Below are 24,100 nucleotides of genomic sequence, written 5' to 3' on the forward strand. Positions count from 1 at the left end.
TGTAGTAAAGAAGGTTTTGTTTCCTTTCAGATCCAGAGAAATCATTATTTCTTCACACCCTCACAGTTTCCCACAAATGGAAATACCTTTACACATATGATGAGCATAAAGAGTGATCTTAATTAAATGAACTAGGCTTTATTTAATTGTTCTCATGTTGAATCAGTATCTTACCAGTTTGAACCTTTTAGGTATTTGTGAGCCATTATGTTGCTCTATGGCCAGTGTGGTGTACGCAAGCTTCAAACACATTAGCAATAGTCCTCTCTCAAATGATCCCAGCTGATATTTCCAGTAAAATGCTGTCTTACTAAACACTGAGGTTGGCTAAAGTCTGTTCTCATTTTGAAAGGACAAATGACAAATCACTGATGCAAAAGCCTAAGTTGGTGAGGAATTCTTGGCACCATATGTGATTCTAAATATATAGAAAGCTTCATGTCAGGAGACAGTCCTTATAAGCATCTCCTGGATTGTGGATGGTGGCCGTCTCCATGCCCTTTCCACAAAAAACACCAATAACAAAAATAATAATAATAACGAAACAACCTAAGAAGAAATATTTATAATATCAAGTACAAGTAAAGGCAAGTGAATGTGGGATTTAAGGAAAACCCAAGAGCCTGACCTTGTATACCCTCCCCAGATGCCCCTTTTCCAACATTGTATTATTCATATTAGAGCCACTAAAAAGCTGGTGGCAACCTCTGCCCATTAAGTCTATTCAGTCAATCAATGAAACACAAAACCACCCCATGGCAAGTCTCAAAGTTTTCCAGGTGGCCCCTCCCTTAAGAAACTAAAGTAACAAACTCACTATCAGGGTTAGTGGTTGTGGAAGAAGCAAGTGGGTGGATGACTGAAAAAACGCTACAGTCCACCTTATCTTTCAGTAAAACACCAGGATATTAGCATAAAAAGGTTTCCCATAGAGACCAATCAGTAGTCAAATGGTTGATGTCAGGACAGAAACTCACTTGTTTTGGATGTAAGAAACTGAACCCCGAAACTGTGGAAGCTATCAAGGGCTCTAACATACCACAGCCTCACGTGTCCATCAGAGTCAGCATTATTTTAACAATGTCTCCTCTTTCTCTACCCTCTCCCATTCTTCCCTTCCCTTCCTACTCCTCCTTCTTCCCTCCCTCCCTCCCTTCCTTCTTTCTTTAATCTCCCTCACTCTATCTCCATCCCTCTCCTCTCTTTCCTTCTCAGTTTTTTTCACATCTCTCCCTTCCTTACTCTTTTTCTCTCACATATATTCTCAAACATAAATATGCACTACCATAGAATGGACTTCATCCAAGGAAAAGATGCTCAATTTAATGTCACTGAGAAGTGATGTCATTAAATCTGATGAAGCAAAGATATACTTCCAGAAGGAACTAATTTTGAGTGAAATTCAATGAAAGTGTTCACAGTGAGAGTCAGAACAGAGGTCAGAGAGGAAATTATTTACGAAGACTTAAGTCATTGGGAGAGAGATGATCCTATGTAATGAAGGTGCTGACGAATACTTAAGTGTCTCTTGGCTAGTCAAGACATGTTTGCAAAGTGACGCAAAGGGGAGTAACGCTTTGACACAATGACGCTCCCTCACACCAGATGCTAACTCAGCCAGGAGAAGAGCACATTATAATAATCTGGAATTGGTGAGAACTGTCAGAGGTTTAGAAAGAGATACTGGACTTTAAAAAAAAATTGCACCAAAAAAATGCATATTCTTTACAAAACAAGGGAAGAGAGAAGGTTGTATAGTTATTGCATGAAAACTCATTCAGGAAATGTGTAAAGGAAAACCTTTCTTTGCCCTAAGAGAGAAAAGTCGTAAAATTTATCTTAAACAGAGACTTTGCTACAGCATGTTTTAGAGTGATCTGGATGAATGTGCCTTGTATTTTAGGCAGACAGAGAAACTATTCCTTGTATAAAACCAGTCTAATAAAGCTAGTTGTGCGGTTAAAAAAAAATAAGTGAAGATACTGATCTGGAAAAGGGACAATACTGGTCCAGTGTTAGAACTAGTTAGTGTAGGTTCCTGGTCACCAAATATCTAATTTAGCACTGATTTTATACAATCAGCTGATTTCCAGGAAGAAAAAGCACCCATCATCTGCTCCCCTTCCACTTGGCATTTGTGGGGCCACGGATGGGTGACAGTCTGTATCACTAACAACTAACAATGTCAAACAAACACTCCTAGGAACAGTGACTCCGGGTGGAGCTGGGACCTGAACCTCAGGGATATGGCACTGCAGAAAGGACTCCACCCTAACTCAAACCACACTCTGGCTCATGAGTCTTCCTGATTCCATATGCCTAGGAGCAAGATTGCCATCTCACCAAATAAGCTATGTGAGCACAGAAGGGAGCAGAGATGTGAACAGCATTCTGAATACACATAGATCCAATAGGATCAGACAGAACAGCTCCCTGAATAGGTACCACCAAATAACTAGGAAATAGACTACAGTAATCAGCAGGAGTGTTTCATAAGAGGAGCTTATGGTAATTAGAATATATGCATATGTAATCTTGTGAACTCCTCTTGAGATGTTAATAATTGCCTGGGAAAAGTCATGCTAGACACTATCAGAGTATATGAAGCCAATCTAAATGCCACTATGGCAACAGCACAGAGCAGCATAGAAAGGAGTTTAGGAAGTTGAGATTTCTGACTTTAGAGAGCATACATGAGAGCAGCTACATTTGGCTTTTCCAAAGCGGCGATTCAGAAGAGAACAAAATAAGCAAAGATATGAAATAAAGGGGAGGGATCACAAAACAACTTCTAAACAACAGCTTCAAATTGAAAATGATATGTGTAACATTTTTAAAACAGATAATTAAATGCTATAAAGCAATATTCTAGTTAGAAAAAGCAAAGTGGTTCATATAAGGCATAATAATCTAGAAAGAAAAGCTTAATTGTAACATTCAAAAGCGCTGAGGAACTGGGATCAACAGTGCAAGGGCAGATGGTGTATGCTCAGTGCACATGAGACCCTGGCCTCAATCCCAAACACAAAACAACTGTAAAAGTAAAGTTAACATGAAAGGTATGTGTAAATACATCACACACACACACACGTACACACACAGGCATGCGTTTATTCTGAGTAAAGACAGACAAGATAGAGTGGCAGTGTCATCCCTTTGTCCAAAAATGGGAAGAGGAGCTTGGTGTCCCCTAGAGACCTCAGCTGTCTGGCCACTGCAGCAGGCAGGATTTATACTCTCTTCCTCAATGTAAGATGTCTGCGTAACAAGGCACTTAGTTTCCAAAGTGTCTTAGCGGAGTTGCTAACGGGTTAGTAAACCGGGGTTTAACTTACTTTGGGACCACACCCTGGCTCCGCTGTCCCTTATCCCAGCCTTATTTATTTAGCATTGCATTTCTATAAAACTTTTCAAGCCTGATTACCAGGAGACTCTCCTGAGAAGCCCTGAAGCAAGAAAGTTGTTTCTACTCACTTAAATCTATGTTATTCAACAGCATCATGATGAAAGGTCATGCAGCATTATGACAATATACCGAGTTACTAATAAAGAAAATTAATCCTCTGAAAAAAATCCAAACCATAAAGTTTATCATTGATTAGCAGGCTCCCATGGACTCTAAAGGATAAGAACAGGACATGATCTTCTTTTGTTCAGCTGACAGGCATGAAGACCACAATTCATATTTAAAAATCCATGTGCCAGCTTCTATAATGTTTTTCTTTCTCATTAAACGTTGATTAACTTGGTCTTTTGACACAGTATCCCACTTATAGAGCCCAGGCTGGTCTCAAGCTCGCAGTACTCTTGCCTCAGTGTCCGGAATTTGGGGGTTACATGTATGTGATGCTGTATCTGACTAATATTTGCTCTTATGTGGAAACTTTTAACAGGACCCTGGCTAGTTATAGGGTGAAACACACTAAAAAAAAAAAAAAAATGAGATACTACAAAATCTGGCAGAGGATTGGGTCTTTTTAGAATCTTTAAATAAATGGAGTGATCTCCAAAGAAACTTTAAAATCCTTGAGATACAGTTCCCCAGATGCAGCAACCCTTAAGCATGCGGCCAAAAAGACCTCGATAGTCGCTGCGTGTAAGGAGAGATGAGAACATTTTGTCTCCTGAAACATTATCTCCCGTGAGTTACGCTCAACTGCAATAGATGCATTTTGCAAGATCAAATAATTCTCTTTAACTCAGCCTGTATATAAATATGCTGAACTGCTTTTTAATTTTTATGCCATTTTGATTACACAGACAAGAAGCAGAATATTACCTTGTTTTATAATAGAGACCTTCAGTTCCTCTGGAAGTCCCAATTCAAGTGGAGCTTCCAGAGAGAGATATTATTTCAGAGGCTCATTACCCACACAGTGTTACATGAGGAAGGATAATATGTTAAAAGGGCGGGAGCTCAGTTTCTGTGGTGGCAGGGGGTGGAGAGGGAAGCTGGCCAAAAACCTGACCTCCCTCACTGCATTATGCTTATGGTCCCCCACAGCTCTGGGGAGGCAGGCCAATGTGTAGCTGCCTACTCTGACTCACTCCCATTTTCCTTTAACAATGTTATGTCCCCTGGTAGAAATTAGCCAAAATTAGTAAGTGGCACTTGTTATTATGCTTTGTCGATTCTCTTTTGATTTATTAAATGTAATCATATCATTTGTTCCTTGCACAAAAGAAAGGATGGTTTTTAAAACATACCAGTTCAGAAAATCTGACTGGCAGTTTTAATTCATTCACTAAAATCCTGGTCCACTATTACATTCTCATTTGATAGCTAGTGTTTAGTAATTTAAACAGATAAACTTTTTTTTTTTTTGTCAACAAAATACGACTAGTGGGGTCAGCGCCTCTGAAACGTAAGGTTATCTGAATTCACTGGGGAGGGGCCTGCCTTAGTCGCAAAGCCTATACCCAACACTAGCGGAAGAACACTGTGTCTCCCTCGTGTGACTTTTAGGTGTTTAGCTGTCTGTCTTGCACACTGTAATGTCACTGAGGACTCTGAGGTCCTTATATTTCTTACACTTCATAAAGCTGTATTTTTCAAGCACCTTTGTGTCATGTTGACAAGAAAAATAAATGACAATTTTTTCCTCAGCCCCTTTCTGTCCTAAAATTCTCTGTTAGATAGGCTGGATCCTAATAAATACTTTATAAATAAAAATCATATTTTTGTCTATTTTTTCCCTTTTTTTAAACTTTGAGTCAGTTTACTAACTCTTTCTGGCCTAGAATTCACTATACAGACAAGGATGGCCCCAAAGATGGCTCAAGATCCTGCTAAATCTCTCTCTCTCTCTCTTGAATCATGACATTACAGACATGTTAGTCTTGAAAACATCTTCCATGATTATCATCACATTTAAACAAACAGATGAAAGACACAAGAAACTCTTAATAATTTTTGATTAAAAGGATATGTTTACAGTTTAAAGTGAACTCTACAGTAAGTTTTATAAGATTTATAAAGCAATATAAGAACTTGATGGAGAGTACAAGGCCTCAAAATGCTAAATGCTTCAGAACTTTGCTTGGAAAAAACTGTCGTAATGTTTTACATTATTAACATATAATTCAGGAAAAACTCCAAGTAGAACTCCAGTTTACATAACCATAATATGGACCATCCTGCCAGCAAGAGTTTGTTTGTAGTTCTACAGAAAGCAGAGACTTGCCACTATATATATATATTTTTTTTTCAAAGACTAAGAAAACTTGAAGTCCTTTAAACATCTGAATAGGTCGAAAATCATCTTATTCCAGTCCACGTACCCATCTCTAAGGGCAGAAAGTTTCTTGGATCCATTCTGGTTCTTCAGTGGGGGTCTACTGATACTGCCTCAGGTACACTTAAGAGATGGTGAGTGTAGGGGCTGGAGAGGTGGATGAACAGTTAAGAACACTTGCTGCTGCTCTTCCAGAGGACCCAAGCTCAGGTCCTAGTTCCCATGCTGAGAAGCTCACAATCGCCTGTAACTCTAATTCCGGGGGATTTGTCACTTTCTTTGGACCCACATACATGTGCGCATTAGCATGCACACACACACACACACATACACACACACACACACACACACACACACCTTAAAAAATGAGAAGATTCCTATAAATGCCTATGTGCATATGTTCTGAAAATAACAGAAACGATCCACCCCCTGAGATGTTTAAAATAGCGTAAGTTTCCGTCACACACCAAAAACTGCCCTTGCCCACATATCGTATTTTTCATTTCAAAATAGATAATACTACTACCTTTCTTGCGTCCTTTATCATCTTCCGAACGGTTTCCTTGATGGTGAGTAGCTGTGCTCTCGGTGGGTGAAAGAGGAGGTCTATGTGGGTGCTCCCTAGGAGTCCGGGCATCACATAGGGCCAGCCTAAATCAAGATTCGGAGCCTCCACATCGGACTGCATGGGCCAGTACGTCCCTGATGACGAGCCGTCGTCACAGGAATTATCGGAACCACGTTCCGTATTTTGTGAGAACTTCTGGACATTTTTCAAAATGTAGTTAATTTCCTCCTCGGCTAGAAAGTCTGACACTCGCTCCTTGACGAGGAACTCTTGGTAGGCTTCCAGCCCGTGTTCGATGAGAGCATCCACCGCCACGCGGTACCACTCCTTGTAGTGAGGCTCGATGTAATTGTCAGACCTGCACTCATCATTTAGTGAGGAGAGCAGCGAGGAGGTCTCCATGCTCGCGGGCGCTGGACGAGGGCGCTTTCAAATGTTCATCTGTGCAGGGACAAGAGGTACCTGGGGGTGTGATAAGAAAAGGAAGGTCAACTAGAAGTCTACGTGCAGATGTTTGTGATATGCACCATGTATCACCTTTGATAGTATTTACACTAGCTACTACTGGTTGAGTGGCTATCGAGGCAAGCTGACACACGTCATATCCAAAATGACGTTAATAGATGCGCGGTTGAATATCTATCGTGGTCATTTAAATGCATTTCCCTTACAAACTCAAGGCGTTCCAAATTAGAGTGTCTCCTGTGACATGATGAACTTATCTTCTCTGGTGATACAGAACATCTACTCTATTTAAACCTCAGAACCGGGTGTGCTTATGAGGCACGAATCCCTACAAGCCACTTCTGTTTTGACATTAAAATAGTACTGAAATAGGATTAAAGCCTGGCTATGCATTAATACAAATACGTTAATATGCCAGATGAAATATAAAAAGCACAAAATATGTATCTTTCCGGAGTTTACTATTTAGTAAAAGTGGAAAGAAAGACATACATACAAAACTATGAATGATTATTCCAAACAAAGCCATAGCCATGTATTACAAAGGGCCAAATTAATAAGTATTCATGCCTATTAATTAATCATGTCATACTCACTGGTTTAAGAATAAAAGCAAGTAGAGATTGGTACATAATAGATGAGCTACGGTCAGCCCTGAATGCTGAAGAATGCTTCTTCAGCTGAAGGTAGGGCTACAAGAAAAAAAAAAAAAAAAAAACTCATTCTGCAGAAAATACTTTCATACCAGACAAAGCCAAAAACACAGGCAAAAGAACAAGAAATGAAGAGGGTACTCAGGAATCAGGGAGGAAAAACTCTGATATTCAGGAAAACAGGCTTATTTTAGGAGTAAGAGACTAAGCTGAGCAGATAAGCCTGAGCCAGGTGTGGAGGTCAGACTTCCTGTCCTTCCATAGCTGGAGGCACCATGGCTGACTCCTTGCTCCCTGCTCCACTGAAAGACACACCGGGCTTCAATTCAGTCAGGTCAGGGGTGTCTATACTGGTTTGAAGTCCTGATGTCCATGGTAGGGCTCACAACACAGCTTTGTCCTGGGTTACGAGAACTACAAAGCTGATTTGACCAAAGCAGTTCTGTCAGTGGTTCTGACCTACTTTAACATTCTGCACTTAACTGATGTGCTCAGTCTTCCTCCCGCTCCAATCCAGATTCAATCTGTGAGGGGCGAGCCTGGAAACCATTACCATTCCTCACAACACTTGCTCATGGTTCACTCTGCCCAGCACACAGAGAAGTTGTGAGAGCACAGACAATAGCATCTGTTGATGAGCAAGAATCAGATCAGGCTTTCACTGTTGGGGATGGGGGTGGGCGGTACAGAGCTCATTGTCATTTTACTGGAGCTGATCTTGTCCCCCCTAACCTTGGCTCAGATCTGTTCAAAGACACTCTGCCTAGCAAGTGTACAGGTTAATCACAGACCAAAACCAAAACCAAAACCAAAACCAAAAAAACAAAAAGCCCACCACTACCACCAAAAGAGATTAGCCAGGCTTGTGTAGGTCTATATTTCTAGAGCTCAGGACATGACTGATGGCATGCATCGGAGGTCAAATTAGGCAGCACAGTGACACTCTGTCTCAAAGAAGCAAGTGTTGGAGAACAGGTCAGCAGCTTGTGCCAAGCCCGGGGTATAACCTTCAGCCTTCGGCTTCGGGCTGGAGTGAGGAATGAAAATAAGACATGCTCATATCTGCTTCCTAGAGTCGCTATTACTTGAGTAATGACTTAACCCAAGCCTAGAACGCCAGAATTATCACTGGATTATTGCTTTGTGCCAGCATCTAAACTCTAAAGGAAGTCTCTTACATCAGATGCTATTATAATGGATCAGTGTCCACTTATTCCTCCCATGAGGGTAGAGCTAGGAACCATCATAGGCCAACTATTAGAATGGGGCTATAACATGGAGATATAAAACATGCTTCCTTTATAACTAAATTAAACCTGTCTTGATCTATTGCTATGGTCCAGGAATATGTAGCAAATGTTAATAAATTTCTCAATTACTGTATATCTCTATTTTTTTCCTGATCAGATTTTACTCAGGTTCACTATTTAACAGAGACTTACACCAGTAAACAATATATAGAAGAGTTTTTAAGTGCAACTACTTGCAGGAAGGGATGCTACTGGCATCTAGTGGGAAGAGAGATCAAGATCCTTCTATGTGTACCTCAAGGCACAGAATGGATACTCACAACAAGGAACGACATGGTACAAATTGCCAACGCTGAGAAGTTGAAAAGTTACCACATTGTTCGCTTCATACATGCTCTGTGGTTTGGATATGTTTTTCTTCCTGAAAGTTTCATGTATTGAAAGTCTAGTCCCTAATATGACAGTAAAAAAAAAAAAAAATTGTTAGGACCTTTAAGAGATGATCCAGCCAACAGTGATTAGGGCTCTGGAACACTATCAAGAGAAGAGTTTCTCCTGCCAGGGCAGTGGTGGCCCACACTTTTAATCCCAGCACTCTAGAGGCAAAGGCAGGTGACTTTCTGAGTTGGAGGCCAGCCTGGTCTATAGAGTGAGATCCAGAACAGCAAGAGCTACAGAGAAACCCTGTCTAGACCTCCTCCCCGAAAAGTAGAGTTTCTTTAGAGACTGAGTTGATGATAAGGGTGGAGATAAGTTTAGATCACATGTAATTAAACTCTTTACCATAAAAGTGGGTTGCGGCTCTGGTCACAGCCGCTCCTTCCACACACTCCCTTTCTCCCTCACCTTTTCTCTAAGATCTTGCCAGCTCTAATGGGAAACGGAACTCTACTTGTGGTGCCTGGAACATTTTGATTAACACGGCCATACTAAGTGAAGAAGTGTGTACAGTCTGGGGGGGAGTGGTTTTCAAGTAGGTAGTACGGATCGAGAAAATATGGGTCAGGAAAAGCAGAGATGTCTAAATGAGCAGGAACATGCTGTAAGAATTCTTATGGAGACACATATACAGAAAGGGGAGAAATGGCAGCAGTGTGCACTTCCATCTTAGAGCTCCAAGGTGCTGTCAAACACACGAAGATCTGCAAACTATAAAATGGAACACCTTAAAATTTCCATGCAAATGGAAGCTTAGGAAGAAAACAAGATAGTGTGACTTGGAGTTAGAAGGGGAAATGCTAAGTAAATGCCGTGCAGCTAATCAAGGAAGACATCGTGAGAAAGCGTGGAAACAGAGTGCGCCCCACGGGCTCTTCATTGCGCAGATGTCATGAAGGTAAATTCAAGTTAGAACCATCCCTAAAGGGGAAAGGCCATAAACACATGTGCTTTTTAATCTTGAACACGCTGACCTGTCTCATATATAAGTAAGTTCAAAACTAATCTACAAACTTCATCACAACTCCAGGAAGCCCGTTTTAAAATGCGACGTATCTGTAAGGAATACAATGGTGGATGGAATCATACACTTATGGTATTGAATGAGCCCTGAAAATAAACCAATCAGTCCCAAGACAATTTAGCTTTATTTAGAATCACTCTTGTTAAAATTTATTTGGATTTAATATATAAATACATAAATCTATTGGTATTTATGCCTGTGGCCACTTAATGACAATGGTTATTTTGAGTATTTTTGAAAACTTTGTAAGTTTGAACATATTCTCAATATAACACTGGATAATGTTTTCTTAGTATAGGCAGATAAAGTTTATATCAATAGGCAAAACATAGTTCCTGATACTGTATAATTCAGTGCAAAAATTTTGTTTGAATGAAAACTCATATGGGACCATCTTTCTGTTAGGTCAAAACCACCAGCATTCTTTGAATCAATAAAGTATATTTTAAAACAGAAAATTTAAAAAAAAACCTTCAGATTCCTTCTAACTTTAAAATTTTTATGTATAAGGATGTTTCTCTTCAAATTTGATTACTAAAAACATTCGAATGATAATACCGTCAAGATGGTACAATTAAATTACAAACTTATTAGAAAAAGCTGTCAAGTGTAAGTAATATCTACTTCTAATATCCAATGTCATTCTGACTTTAGAGTGGCTTCATAATTACACCTATGGTGAAATGGCTCAAAAGCATGCATTAGGCAGTACAAGGACCACCATAAGTAGACCCCACTCTGCCACAGCAGCTGGTACAAACAGCCCAGTGAGCAGAGTTCCTTATCTTCTTGAGGTCATGGAGTGGCCAAACCAGAACACATTAGGTTCACTTTATTAACCTCAAATCAAAGTCCAGTTGCTCAATATCTAATTTTTTTTTAATTTTCTTAACTTCTTAAATTAAAAGATGGGGATGGCAATATTGCTTTCATATCAATTATAATATAATTTCAGGGTTTATTTATATTTGTTGTTATTCAATACATTGGCCATGCCTGATCTAATATAGTAATTTCAGGGAGGAGGAGATCTCCAGTAAATACTGGTAACATTAAAACATAAGCATTATTTGGAAGTCCACACTGAGGAATTCCTATAAAGTAATTAATTATTAATATTAACCTGGTGGTATAGAGAGTTTATATCAGATGAGCAATTATCCAGGATTTGTCCACACTAAGTTTAGAAGGAAAGTAAGGTAAACCAACCTTTTAGCAATCCCTAAACTATTCCTGAGTTTCTGTCCACCAGCCTTTCAGTACTGCACCAGCTGCAATGAACGGAACATGGTCGTCCTGATGCCATCTACTGTTGTGCTATGCTCCCCTGTTGGTCTGCCCTTACTAAGAGGAGCAGCCATTTGGGTGGATAAACACAAACACAGAGATGCAACATTAGGACCTAAATGCCAGAAAAACACTCAAAAAAACAATAGTGCTAACATAGCAAAAGAATAAAGATTAACAGTAGTGAGTTGTGGGTGGGGTTTAATCCAGTAATAGAGCATTTGCATGACTCATGTCCCCACATGCCCCCCAAAAAGAACAATAAAACAGTGTCAGAGTCAGCTAAAGTCAATCCAGAGATGAGAACTAACACCCCAAAGTTACACAATTACAGAACCGTACAAGCTGTGTGGCTCATTATTGAATGTACACTAGTTGAAAATAAGAACGCTTGAGGTCAATTACATGAAATAAAGAATTAGAATTATTCTAAGGCTCAAATTAGAAAATACACCTGGTATAGTGGGTTGCGTGGCTTTGGTCTGACTTCTGCTGAGACCTCAGGTTCAGTGATGTAAGAGCTCCAAGACTCAAGGTGCTCACCAGGGAAATGGGTAAATTTAACAGTTTTTACCTAAAAATGTTACCATAAAGATTCATGAGGTGCAACTCCTCAACTTTTTTTCCTGCCACGAAATATTGTTTAACGTTGTTAGGCAATAACCTAATGAATTATTTCATGTAATAATAAATCAAAATGGCAGGGATGGGGATTCTTCAGCTGGAGTTCAGGCTTAAAATCAGTGCTCAAAAGTGCTAGGCAAGACAGCCCGTGCTTATGCTTTTGGTCTCAGCACCCGGAAAACAAAGACTGGCAGGCCACCAGGACCCCCAGAAAGCCATTCTAGCTCTTGTGGATAATTGCAGATGAGAGATCTTGTCAATAATAATAATAACAATAATAGTAATATTAATAGTGGTGGATCTTCTATGAAGAAAGATACACGCATGCACACATACAAACACATACGTATGTGTACTTGCGCTTACACACATGCACACACGCACAAAGAAAGCAAAATACTATAGTAAAACTCATCATTTTGTACAGTGAATATTTTTAAATGGAAAATATATCTATATCAAAATATAACGGGCACCTTCCACTTTTTTTTCCTCACCAAGGCCTTTCTTTTTCTATTTTTTCTATACCTGGTAGGTACCATGGTGACTCATGCTAGGTGAGAACTCAGGACTGTTGCTGACTGGCCAGCTAGAGTGCTCCCCAAGCCTGGCTTTGTGGTAGGATCTGGATCCTCCCTGTTGTCTGTTGGGCTGTGCATTTGTGCTCCATGATAGGTTATACCTTCTTTAGCTGTTCCCTTCTCAGGTGTTGTAAAGGTTCCGGCCACAGCACACCTGTAATCTAGACCAACAGCCTCGAAACCCCATGACCTCAGATAAAATTCCAGGCCATCTGCTTCTAAGATCTTAAACATTTCACCCAGGGGTCATTACTTCCTCCAACGTTTTACAGATTATTTACACAGACTATTTACAACCAGAAGAATCCAAGTGATGATTTAGTGGATTAACGTTGTCCCCTGAATTTTATAAGCATTGGATTTTTTTTACAAGACCTGTTCTACATATTTCAGTACAATGTAGAGAACTAAATATTAGTTGCCCATCTAATTTAAGTCTGGTTCATAACATGAGCCATTCCGGCATCCTTGTGAACTAAAGGGCATCAAGGACAAGGAAAGTGGATCAAAAGGCAAGGAAATCGCAGTAATACACAGAATGTGATTTTATGTCTTTCTCTAAGAAGATGACAGCCTTAGCACCTACATTTTAGGTCTACGGTTCACCTTGAATTAACTTCTGTATATAGTGTAAGAGTGCATTTGTTTTTCATGTGCATATTCATTTGTTCCAAGAATATTTCTTGAAAAGACATGTTCCCCATTAGAGTCTCCAAAACCCTGGAATGTTTAACTGTCAACTGAAAATCTCATAGTGAAGAAAAGACCTTCTCCGGGTGTTTGTTTGTTTCTCTTTCATGGATGTTTTGATTGATTCATATGTCAGTGTTTGGATACTGTAGCTTAAAGTCAAATAATAAAAGTTCTCAGTGTTTTTTTTGTTTTTGTTTTAGTTTTTGTTTTCTCTCTTTCAAGATTGTTCAGTATATTCTGGGACTTTTGGATTTTCATTAGTATTTTTAAATCAACTTGAAAACTTTCACACTGGCTTATCACAAAGGATGCAACTTAGAATCAGCTAAATGGAAGAGACACACAGGGCAAGATACAGGGAAACAGGGGAGAGGGAATCTTGCAGGCCCTGGGGCCTGTCTGTCCTTAGTAAGTCAACACCTTGCCAAAAGGATGCAATTTAGGAACAGCCAAATGGAAGACAGACACAGGGCAAGATACAGGGAAAGAGGGGAAAGGGAAGCTTGCAGGCCCTGGGGCTTGTCTGTCCCTTGCAAGTCAACGCCTCCTAAGGAGGATGCAACTTAGGGACAGCCAAATGGAAGAGAGACACAGGGTAGGACACAGGGAAAGAGGAGAAAGGGGAGCTGGAAGGGCAGGCTGTGGAGACTGTCTGACCCTAGCAAGTTATCACTTCCCAAGGAGGAAGTGCAAGTTTCACTTCTGGTTTGGTTGTTGGCATATGGACATTAACTAAACATGATAGCCTCCAAATGTAAAAACAAAGCAGGAAGGTCAGAAGCTGTGTGTATGTCTTTTAATAACACTCAGAAACACCCAGTATGGTACTAATCCTAGAAAACAAAAGGTCTGCATAGTATAAAAAAAAATTATAACTGAAGAAAAGTTTTCTAAAAACAAAATGAATAAACAAAATGAATAAAGTGGATTTTTTGGGGGGTGGAGTCTCACATATTGTAGAGAGCAATGAGCAAGAAGGGTGACCCTTATTTGATCCTTACTTAACAACAAGACTATTTAATGCCAGAGAGGCAGGGTATAAAGAAAGAAGGAGAATTTCTGAGACCATCCAGAAAAGAAGAGTGGAGAGTGTGTCGAACTGTGCGTAAGTGTGTAAGGAATATAGTTTGTCTGGGAGGCACAGAGGAAGGTGTGTCCACTGGCCAGTCTAAGGATGAGACTTAGCCCTTTGAGATCTGAGGCCTCTAAGTTCCCAGGGACCTCTCATTCTCCAAGAGTCAGGAGTTTGCTTTATGAACTCAAATGGACTGTGTACCTTTCCCCGTAGGAGCGAGATCCCACAATCAGCAGTGAGGAAAGGCTGCTGGAGAAGGGAAGATAAAGCTACCTTGTCTGTAGGATTTAGCATTCCTTCCCAGAGTACCTTTGTCCTGGGAGCCTGCCAAGGGCTGAAAGACAACCTTGGCAAGGTGCCTGATGGTGCCTGTAAGGCGGAAGGAGATATGCTCTGCCTAGCTCCTAGCTGCAACCTAAAATCAAGTAGCCCAGGGTGACCTAGTGATCTAGAAACTGCTCCTGTGCAGACCCTGGTCTTGAACTCTGGCTCCTCCTGCTTCTAATCTTCTGTGTTCTAATTTCACAGACTTATAGCTGCACAGGCTGCTCATGGAGGTGGTTTTTTGTAAGTAGTAACTGCAGAAGATTTTAATTTTTGAAACCTCTTCCCACATTTTATTAACTGAATAAGTTTATTGATTACTATAACTATTTTGCAATGGATAAAAAAATAAAATTTAAAAGAAGTGCCTTAGAAGTTATTTTTAACTTTAGCCACCTTGATAATTCATGCACTTAACTTGGCAATCTGTGATTCAGAATGCTACATATAAAACTGTTTAATAATCCTTAACTTACACAGCAATGCAAACAGTATAGAGCATCCAGAGCGTAAAGCTACTGTGATATATCAACCCAAAGGAATGAAAGGAAGGAAGACAGGGAGGGAAGGAGGGAAGAAGAGGGGGAGGGAAGGAGGGGGGAAAGGAGAGAGGGAGAGAAAGAGGGAAGATGAAAGGGAGGGAGGAAGGAAGGAAGCAACAAAACAAGAGAAAGAAGCAGAGAGAAAGGCAGGAAGGGAAGGAAAGAAGTAACAGAACAGAATAGGACGCATTTTTGGGGGGACTTAACAAGCAGCTCCCTTTACAGAGCTGCCATGGTGCTCCCTGCCCAGGTCAATATACCAACTGTCCTCTTCATGTGCTTTATGAGGGCAACAATTATGTCTGTCTAGCAAAATTCCTAATGTTCACTACTGACTGTTAAATACTTGGGTAATGATTAATAATAATAACAATAACAATGAGCCACTGCCTTAGTAATCCAAGTATGACACATTAGAAAATAGTGCAGCCTAACTTAAAAATCAAACCATCCATGCAGAACTTCTCTAAGATTCAAGCACACATCTGTCTGCATTAAATGGGGGTGTTGTGCTAATACAAAGCACAGGACTTCTAAAAAAAAAGTGAAATAACACTGAGCAGCTGTGAATCAGTAGAGTGGACTCAAAGGGCCAGTATTAGCATCAATGGAACCTTCTCTGCATAACAGGGACATCACTTATCCTTTTGAGAATTCTCTGGAGAACCTGTATTTTCACTTCCTAATTACATTAAAGTCACTCTGCAAACAGCTTTTGTGCATTTAAGTTAATCATGACAATGGCTCTAAACTGTGTTTTCAATACAAGTAGTGATACCAATGAACTGTGAGTACGACTCGTTTTGTTTTTGTTTTTTCTTTTCTTCTTGTTGCTTGCAGGGGTTTTGTTTCTACAAAAACTTATCTCAATGGGAAGACTGAGGATTAAAATTAATTACAGTCATGAAGTTTGGTGTACCATTAAGAAGAAACTATATTGGATTCTATTTTGACACCCCACACTTTGGTTATAGGACACAGAGATATTAAGAAGGAACAGATTTGGATACCCCTACTGGCTAGTTTTCATGGTGCCAAAGATTCTGGTGGGGGGGGGGTACAGAAAAATAATCTGGGATCTTTCCTAGGTGTATAGTACAAATGCTACGGTACTTACCCAGTGGGCAAAATATGCCCAGGGGTGCAATAATGGCACCACTTTAGAGATAACCAACTGCTCTGTTGTTGAGCTGCCTTCTAAATACTTATGCTTACACTCACACACCAGCACAACCCTCAGCTTGAAGCAGTCTTTTTTAAAGAGGATAGTTAATGCAGAGACTAAAACCTAGTCAAGTTTTTTTTTTTTTTTCTCTAAAATGAAAACAGGCAAAAGTGAGAACAGGATGATGAAGAAGGATGTCTTTTTCTTGAAGACACTGCACGTGTGGAGAACTGGTTTTTAAATAGTGATAAACTAGAGTGTCAAAGGTCCCCGAAAGCCACTGACTCATATCTTAACGCTAGGATCTGGGAAAGGTTAAGAATTCCTTCTGAGTTCATCAGCAGAAGTGCCTGTTTCCTAGTTGCCACTGTTTGGAAGAAGGGACTTCAGTTTCCTCTGTTTCCCTCATCTCATTGCTCACCCAGGACAACCCCACCCAGAGTTATAACCCCAGACCGCTGCTGTCTGCTCTGCTGAGCTTCCCTGCCATTGTGTCCATTGGCCTTGGACACTTCCCTGGACATGCAACAAAGATACCTTCTTTCTACTTACCCTCCCAGTTAATCACTATGGTACTAGCTGTTCCATGGGCTTGGAATGGTTTCCACTGCTTTCTTAGTGACCGCTACTAACCTCCTGAGAGAGCTCTCCTAGACTACTCATTTTAAAGGGGACCCAGGCTTACCCTGTGCTTAGGCTCATCAGCTCACTTTATTTAATACGTAGTATTTGCTGCATGAAGTGGCTGTCACATGCACTGGCTCACCAGGACGGAGCTCTCTAAGAGCCTCTGAGGGGTGTGTGCTAAACTATTGGTGAGCTGGCAATGCTGTCTTAGATAAGGACTGTTCTCTTGCATAACAACTTTCAATTTTATTCGGTGTGCAGTTATACAGGAAAAGTAAGGAGTAAGTCTTGTGTCTCCCATGTTGTTTTCCGTTGGCTCTCTTCCTTGTTTATAAAACCCTCTATAATTCCCTAAATGCCAGAACCTTAATAAACTTACATGTTTAGACAAAAACACCAGAGGCAAGAAGTGGCCTTTGCTTTTAAAATGCTTGACACGTGTCATAAGCACTATTTTCCCAACTTTTGAATCTACTTAAGAAAATGTTGTTTTAGGGACATGTTGGCACTTACAGACAAATGATATAGGGAGGCATAGCAAGTATATGCTCTAACAAGACTCCCAAAATGCATTTAAAAGAATTTGAACAGAAGCAATGCATCACATCTATGAAAAAGTGAAAGTCAACAAATTACATGTCAAATGTGCAGGGTCATACAAAACAACTGCAGGCTCTGTTTTATTGTATTTTAATTTAATTATGTTACATGTATGGGCGTTCTGCATGCATGTCTGTCTGTGCAGCGTGTGTGATTGCTGCCTGCAGAGCCCAGAAGAGGATCTCCTGGAACTGGAGTTACAGACAATTGTGAACCACCATGCAGGTGCTAAAAACTGAAGCCTGGTCCTCTGGAAGATCAGCTAGTGCTCTTGCCTGCTGAGCCATTTCTCTAGACCAATCTCAGGCTCTTAAAAAGAAGCTTGAAATTACGTCAGTGGAGACAAATTTGTGTAACTAAAAAGTCAAGAAAAGTGTAGATGTTAATATTATGTCTCCCGCAGAAAGACTTGAGAGATATGAGAGAACAGTCACGCATGTAACAGGGATATCACCCAGAGGCTACTGCTCCCTGCTAGCCACTGCCCTCAGGACTCAGTTTGATTCAGGCTCACTGAGGCAGCTGTGCCATAATTGAAACAAAACAAAACAAAGCAAAAAAAAACAAAAACAAACAAACAAACAAACAAACAAAAAATCAAGTGGTTTTCATTTTCTTTTTCTTCCCAGAAATTCTCAATGGAAATCTGAAAACTAGCCTCCTCTACTTCTGACTTGTTTTCCCAATAACCTTACTTGTTTCTTTTACTTGTTTACAGTCTGCTCGTACACACAGAAGTGTGTGCTAATAAAATACAGTCTTTAAGTGTGTAAACTGGTGCTGGGTTTGGATGTATAGGCCCATGGGTTCCTGAGGACAGAGCTACCTTGAGAGACCATGATGTGATGCTGAAACAAAGCTCCTGTTCAGAGACTCCTGTCACAAATCTAAACCATCCCCACTCGATGCTTCTGTCTCACTGTCATCTGTTCTTATAACCCAGGTCAGACTGACAGGGACGGAGGAGACAGCATTGTCACAGTTTTTCAGTTCTGGCTTCTTGCTGTTTGCTTTGAAAAATTTGCCTACACGCATACATTTTAATGCAAATATTTAAAGTCTTGCTTTTTTATTGTTTGTTTGTTTTCTCTTTTGCTGTTCAAAGTTCTGATTTCACAAGGTCATGTATCTGCAGCACAAACTGAATTAGGATGCTCAGAGACTCTGGTCATCCATTTCGGAGTCTCACGTTGTACCACTTGACCTTGGAAAGGTTTCCCTCATTTCTTCGCTTGCATTTCATATTGCAGCTCTTTGACACACAAGATTTAACATGCTGAATGAGAGGGACTCCACCACACAGAGAATGTAACGTCAAGCTGTTGGAAGATCCAATATTCACAGTAGAACTGATGTAAATCAAGGTGACTGATTTCCCTTTGTAAAATTTGCTTTGCGTTTGACTTCTGTACAAATGTTATAGATTTTTTTTTTGAAACCTATTGTTTGTTAAAGTAAAACTTTTCTGATAGAGATGGTAGGCAGGCATAAAAAAAGGAAATGTAGAAATAAATAAATAGGTGCCATGATGGAGTAAAGAGGAAAAAAATAACAGGGTAGGTAAAAATAATGAAATACAAAAAATATGGGAAAGGAGACAGAACAAGAAGAAACAAGAGAAGTTAGAAAAAACAAGAGGGTTTTTGTTTGTTTGTTTGCTTGTTTGAACTGTAGAAGCAGAAAGCGGGAAGGGAAGAGTAGCAACGGAGAGGAAACCACAGGGAACACATTGACTTAGCTATGCTACACATCTCTCTAGCAAGCAAATCAGAAATTATATTTATTTGAGGAAAACACAGTTCTTTCAAAACATCAAGAAACAGCTGCTAAATGAGTCAGAAGAACCCACTTGGAGTGACTAAGCAGAGCATGGTGCTGTTAAAAATTAAATCCGCCATTGCTTGTGTGTGCATATAAGTGACAGCCCTGGCAAAAAAACCCGTGGTGAGTGATTCTAGCACAGCCACTGGGGAGGAGGAGGCCACTTTTGGGTGCTCTGAACATTCCCTTATACCATCACAGAAGCAGCCTTATTTTAAAAAGAGCTAAACCTTCTGAGATGAAAATATGAAAAGGAGAGAAGAAATCAGGAGCTTCCCAGTGATTCGTCGGGGGAGATTGTTCACAGTAGTTTAGAGCGCTCACAGAGAGAAAAGATCACAGAGAATTTCAGAGCAGAGTGGGGTAAAGGAGTGATCCCATGGTACAAATATTGCACAACCATGGAAAAACCAAACCTGAAAGTCAGTAGAATTAAGTGCCTTATCCAAAACTGCAACTAACCCCAATCTGCTAATGTTCAGTTTGACAAATGATTAACGAATCCATGCAATTTCCACAGGGACCTGAAGCATGCATTTGTGTGTACTTAACATCACTCTTAGGCTCGTCAACAGGGAGCCTTGATATCTGTGAATAGTGTCTTGTTTCATCTTCCCAGGGGGAACAGAACAGTTGGAATACAATTGGGAATATTTTAAAGGAATAGATAGTGTGAACAGCACAAATAGTATCCATTTGATATCATCATCACGGTAACATGTACCTATTAAAGTAGACCCCTGCCAGGACAAAGACTACACTTGATGCTATGCCTGTGCTCAAAGGAAGCTAATCATTCATTTCTACTTCTCTTTCAGGGATGAGCAGTCTAAAAATTAAAGGGTATACAGCTCAAGTGATAAATATCATGTGCCCCGGGGAATATCTTATGCCTCTCCTAAGGGCAATGAGACAATAAAACAATATTTAAAAATCACACAATAATTAGATGTCCCCAGAGGAAACTTTTCCTCAAATCATCCATGATCATGTAATTAAAGAATTCCCCAGCATAGACATGTCTATGCTTCTGTTGGTGTCTTTCGACCTGGTGATAAGAAGTTTGCTCAGTGATTACCGTAAAGTACCTGCCACCAAGCAAGGGTGAGGACCTGGGTTGGGATTCCCAGCACCAAAGTGAAAAACAGGTGTGGTAGCTTTTACCCTTATGCAGGAAGATTAGCTCCTCAGAATTTACTGGCCAGATAGTCTAGCACAATTTGTGAGCTTCAGCTTAAGTGAGAAACTTTTTCTGGAAAAAAAAAAGGGTGGGAAGTGGACATACCTGACATTTACCTCTGTCCTCTACATGAACATGCAACATGCAACACACACACACACACACACACACACACACACACACACACACACATTTAACCTCTATTCACCTTCCACAGAATCCCAGACACTGAAAAGTCCTTTTCCTCCCCAAACCCCATTTTGTGTTCCTTTATGTATGTTATCCTTTGGGATTCCTTAATATAACACCTTCCCAACTTGTCCGTCTACCTCCACACATACTTTTGCCACTGGAGTCCCCATTGCCCCAGCTCCTGTCTCAGGAGGACACAGAAAGTAGCCTGACAATGACTGGCAGAACCCTCTCCCTACTACAGTACCCTACTCATGGGGGCTGGGATGCTTCAAAGCAGAGACCAGGCCACCTTCTCATGAAGAGGGGCATTACCTCTGAAGACCCTAATGCATTTTCTCAGAAAAATATTGATTTTTCATTTCAACATGGCTTAAGTGATATTTGTACAAAACTTTATGCACAGCATCCTTAAGCCTTGCTTTCTGTTTAAAAATGTTTTAAAGGGGGATATATTCTTACCTGCAAGTAATAAGTTAATCAACAAAGCTCTAAAACACAACTCACAGACGCTCACTTATGTGAACAAAGGTGCATTTCACACTTGACAATGACAGGCTATTTAACAGATATGATTTGTAGACAGTAACATCTTACAAGAAGCAAAGGGGTAAGTAAGCACACTTACCCAACTAGCTAGACAAGGATAACTTGTCGCTTTGCAAATAATCAGTCAAACTAAGTGGCCCTCTTTGAAAGGGGTCCTTCAACAGGCTTTATACTTGTGAAGAGCAAGGCTTCCCTGGGACCACAGGTTCACCCACTGTTTTCTGTGGGTCAGTGTAAAACAATGCAACATCTTATGAGCTTGTTATGATTTAGTATAATGAGTGGGGTGTAAGTCGGGGAGGGACACAGGGTGAGACAGCTTGAGAAAATACTAATAAGGGCCATGAGATGTCTTAGCCAGTGAAAGCCTTGCAGTACAAGTCTGACTACCTGGGTAAACTCAGGATCCCACAATGAAAGGGAACTAGCTTCTCAGAGTTGTCCTCTCCCCTCCATACACTTTGTAACACACAAAAAAAGCACCCAATGAAATGAAATACATTTTAAAAGAAATATTCTCAATGAACAAGCTTTCACCATAAACTATAAGGGATGCGACCTCAGGAAGGGACAAACAGAAATATATAATTATTCCACCCCAAGAATTTGTCAGTTATGAAATAAACTCAAGAGCACAATCGCAAAGACATCACTGAGTCAGCACCAGGGGTGTGGTGTGTCTCTGTATCTATGCAATCCCTTTCACCAACTGTTCAACCTAGCTACTTCCCACAATAAATTCTGAGCAGCTGCAGTCTCCACCTGCCAGGCTTAAAAAGGTGATCCACCCATTCCCCCAGGCAAGCTCTGCAGGCTGCACCAAGCACGCTTAATAGAAGTATACACCCCTAAAGTCCTAGCTCCAAAAGCAAAGAGGTGGAATTAGCAATTTGATGCTGTGGGGACAGCTACCATGCTTGGAACTAACACTGGGAGCCAGGAGAAGACAGACAGATCTCTGCCCCACCTCTCAATCACCCTCATTCTTTACTTTGGAAAACTACAGGGCGCTTTCTCTGCCTCTCATCACCTGTGTCCTTTCCCTGTTGCCTGTCAGCACTGATTCAGCATCAGTCAGATGTCCTTGGGCTCTTGGGCTTGTTGGGATGAGAAAGGAAAAGAAGGGCGGTGCCTGCCAGTAACCTGGGATGATTTTAGTAGGCTGAGTCTGAAAATGGGCTGTGGGAAAGTATGATTTTTTTTGCTTCAACTGCTTGCAACGTGCATGTCTTCTTGTCAGTGTTCTTGTCTCTTGATACACAGTTATTTTGTCTCCACCTCTAAGAGAACTTGCAATCTATAACCTTATCACAGTAACCATAGCCAACACGACACCTGCGTTCCCATAACCTCCCTGTCTCTGTCCTAAAAAGCTCTATTGTCTTTTTACATACTCACAGTTCCAGCAAGAAACATGCACTTTCCACTCCCTCAATCACAGGAAACCTATCAGACGGAACAGGCCTCAGGTCTCCAATACCCCTTCCAGAAGCCAACTCCAGTAGCCACACTCTCCTCTTAAGGTCACAACCTTCGAAGGAGCAGATTTCCAAAGTATCAGAATCACCCAAGGAGCTCAGTGAGGTCACTGACCCAAACTGGAATCATAAAAGCACCATCCAGCAGACAGAAAGTAAATCATTGAAAAACTCTTTCTCTTCAACTTCTGCTTGGCCCCTGGGCTCTCTGCAGCTTAGCTCTGGGTTTCTTTCCTGGTACCCCTGTCCTCCTCGTCCCTCCTTCTGCCCAGACCCACTCCCTTCTCAGTCCTCTCCAAGGGTCCTTCTCAGCAGCAGGAAATCCATCAAGCGATCCCTGTGGGCGGTGCCTGATCTCCACACCGCACCTCCCATACAAGGCACCTCACTTTCCAAACTTTCCAACTCCCTCTCCTCGCGTCCATGGAAGAGCCCGGGAGCGGCCCCGCGCTGGGCAGGAAGCTCCGGGACCCCGCGCTCCACTCACCCGCCGCCGCCGCCGCCGCCGCCGCCGCCGCTGCGAAGGTGGCGCCCAGGAAGCTGGGAGGAGGGAGACGCACCTGCGCGGGCGGGAGCTGGCCGCACCTCCCGGGCGGTGCCGAGCGTGTCACCAGGGGGCGGCGAGTTGCAACAGGTACCGGTTCTCCCCACGGCGCGGCCCGCGCGCCCCAGCGCCCCGTCTGAACGAACTCAGAATCCCAACCAAGCACACAGCACTCTTTCTTTTCCTCCTCGCCCGCCGGGCTGGGAAGCTAGAGCAAGTCCGGACACCTGCGCGTTGCGAGCAAGGACCCGGAAAAGGCCAAGCGCACCTGGGAAGAAGGTGGACCTTTGAGAAGGACGAGGGTGCTTTCCGCCTGGCTTTTGGACTCCGGAATTCACCCTGGAGGCCCAGGCTTGGAGAGGGACTTGGGTCTCTCAGGCCCGCAGCCCGCAGCCCGCAGCTAGCAGTGCAGACCCCTGGAGGGTTTGGAAAAGACACAGACACAGAGGTGGACTAAGCTTTAAAAGAAAGAAGGATTTAAAAAAAACAAAACAAAACATCGGTTTGGGTATGGATTTTCGTCTGTCCGGATTACTGGGGAGGAGAGGACAGGGTTTAAAACAGGAATGTAAGCAATGCACATGACAATGGAAGAAGCAGAAACTGCAGTTTGATTTTAACAGAAACACAACCTTAAACAAAAGTCACATGCCCTCATTTCTCAGGTAAGAGTAACCTGTAACAA

The 24,100-nt window shown here is 41.4% G+C and overlaps 1 protein-coding gene across 2 annotated transcripts in view; it reads right to left on the minus strand.

Moving 5' to 3' along the window:
• Positions 1-23,396, minus strand: part of Fam83b (family with sequence similarity 83 member B) — a 75,345-nt gene extending 51,949 nt beyond the window's left edge. Inside the window, exons 1-2 of one of the 2 annotated variants that reach the window (XM_055596639.1) lie at positions 23,359-23,396; positions 6,262-6,765 (exon numbers count right to left, since the gene is read on the minus strand). In XM_055596639.1, the coding sequence (XP_055452614.1) occupies positions 6,262-6,705 (444 nt within the window). In that variant the 5' untranslated portion in view covers positions 6,706-6,765; positions 23,359-23,396. Of the gene's footprint in view, positions 1-6,261; positions 6,766-7,364; positions 7,397-23,358 lie in introns of those variants that run through there. The other variant, XM_055596631.1, reaches the window with a different exon arrangement.
• Positions 23,397-24,100: the final 704 nt, after the last annotated feature.

Source organism: Psammomys obesus, unplaced genomic scaffold, assembly GCF_907164565.1.
Source record: "Psammomys obesus unplaced genomic scaffold, mPsaObe1.curated_primary_1811, whole genome shotgun sequence".
Lineage (NCBI taxonomy): Eukaryota > Metazoa > Chordata > Mammalia > Rodentia > Muridae > Psammomys > Psammomys obesus.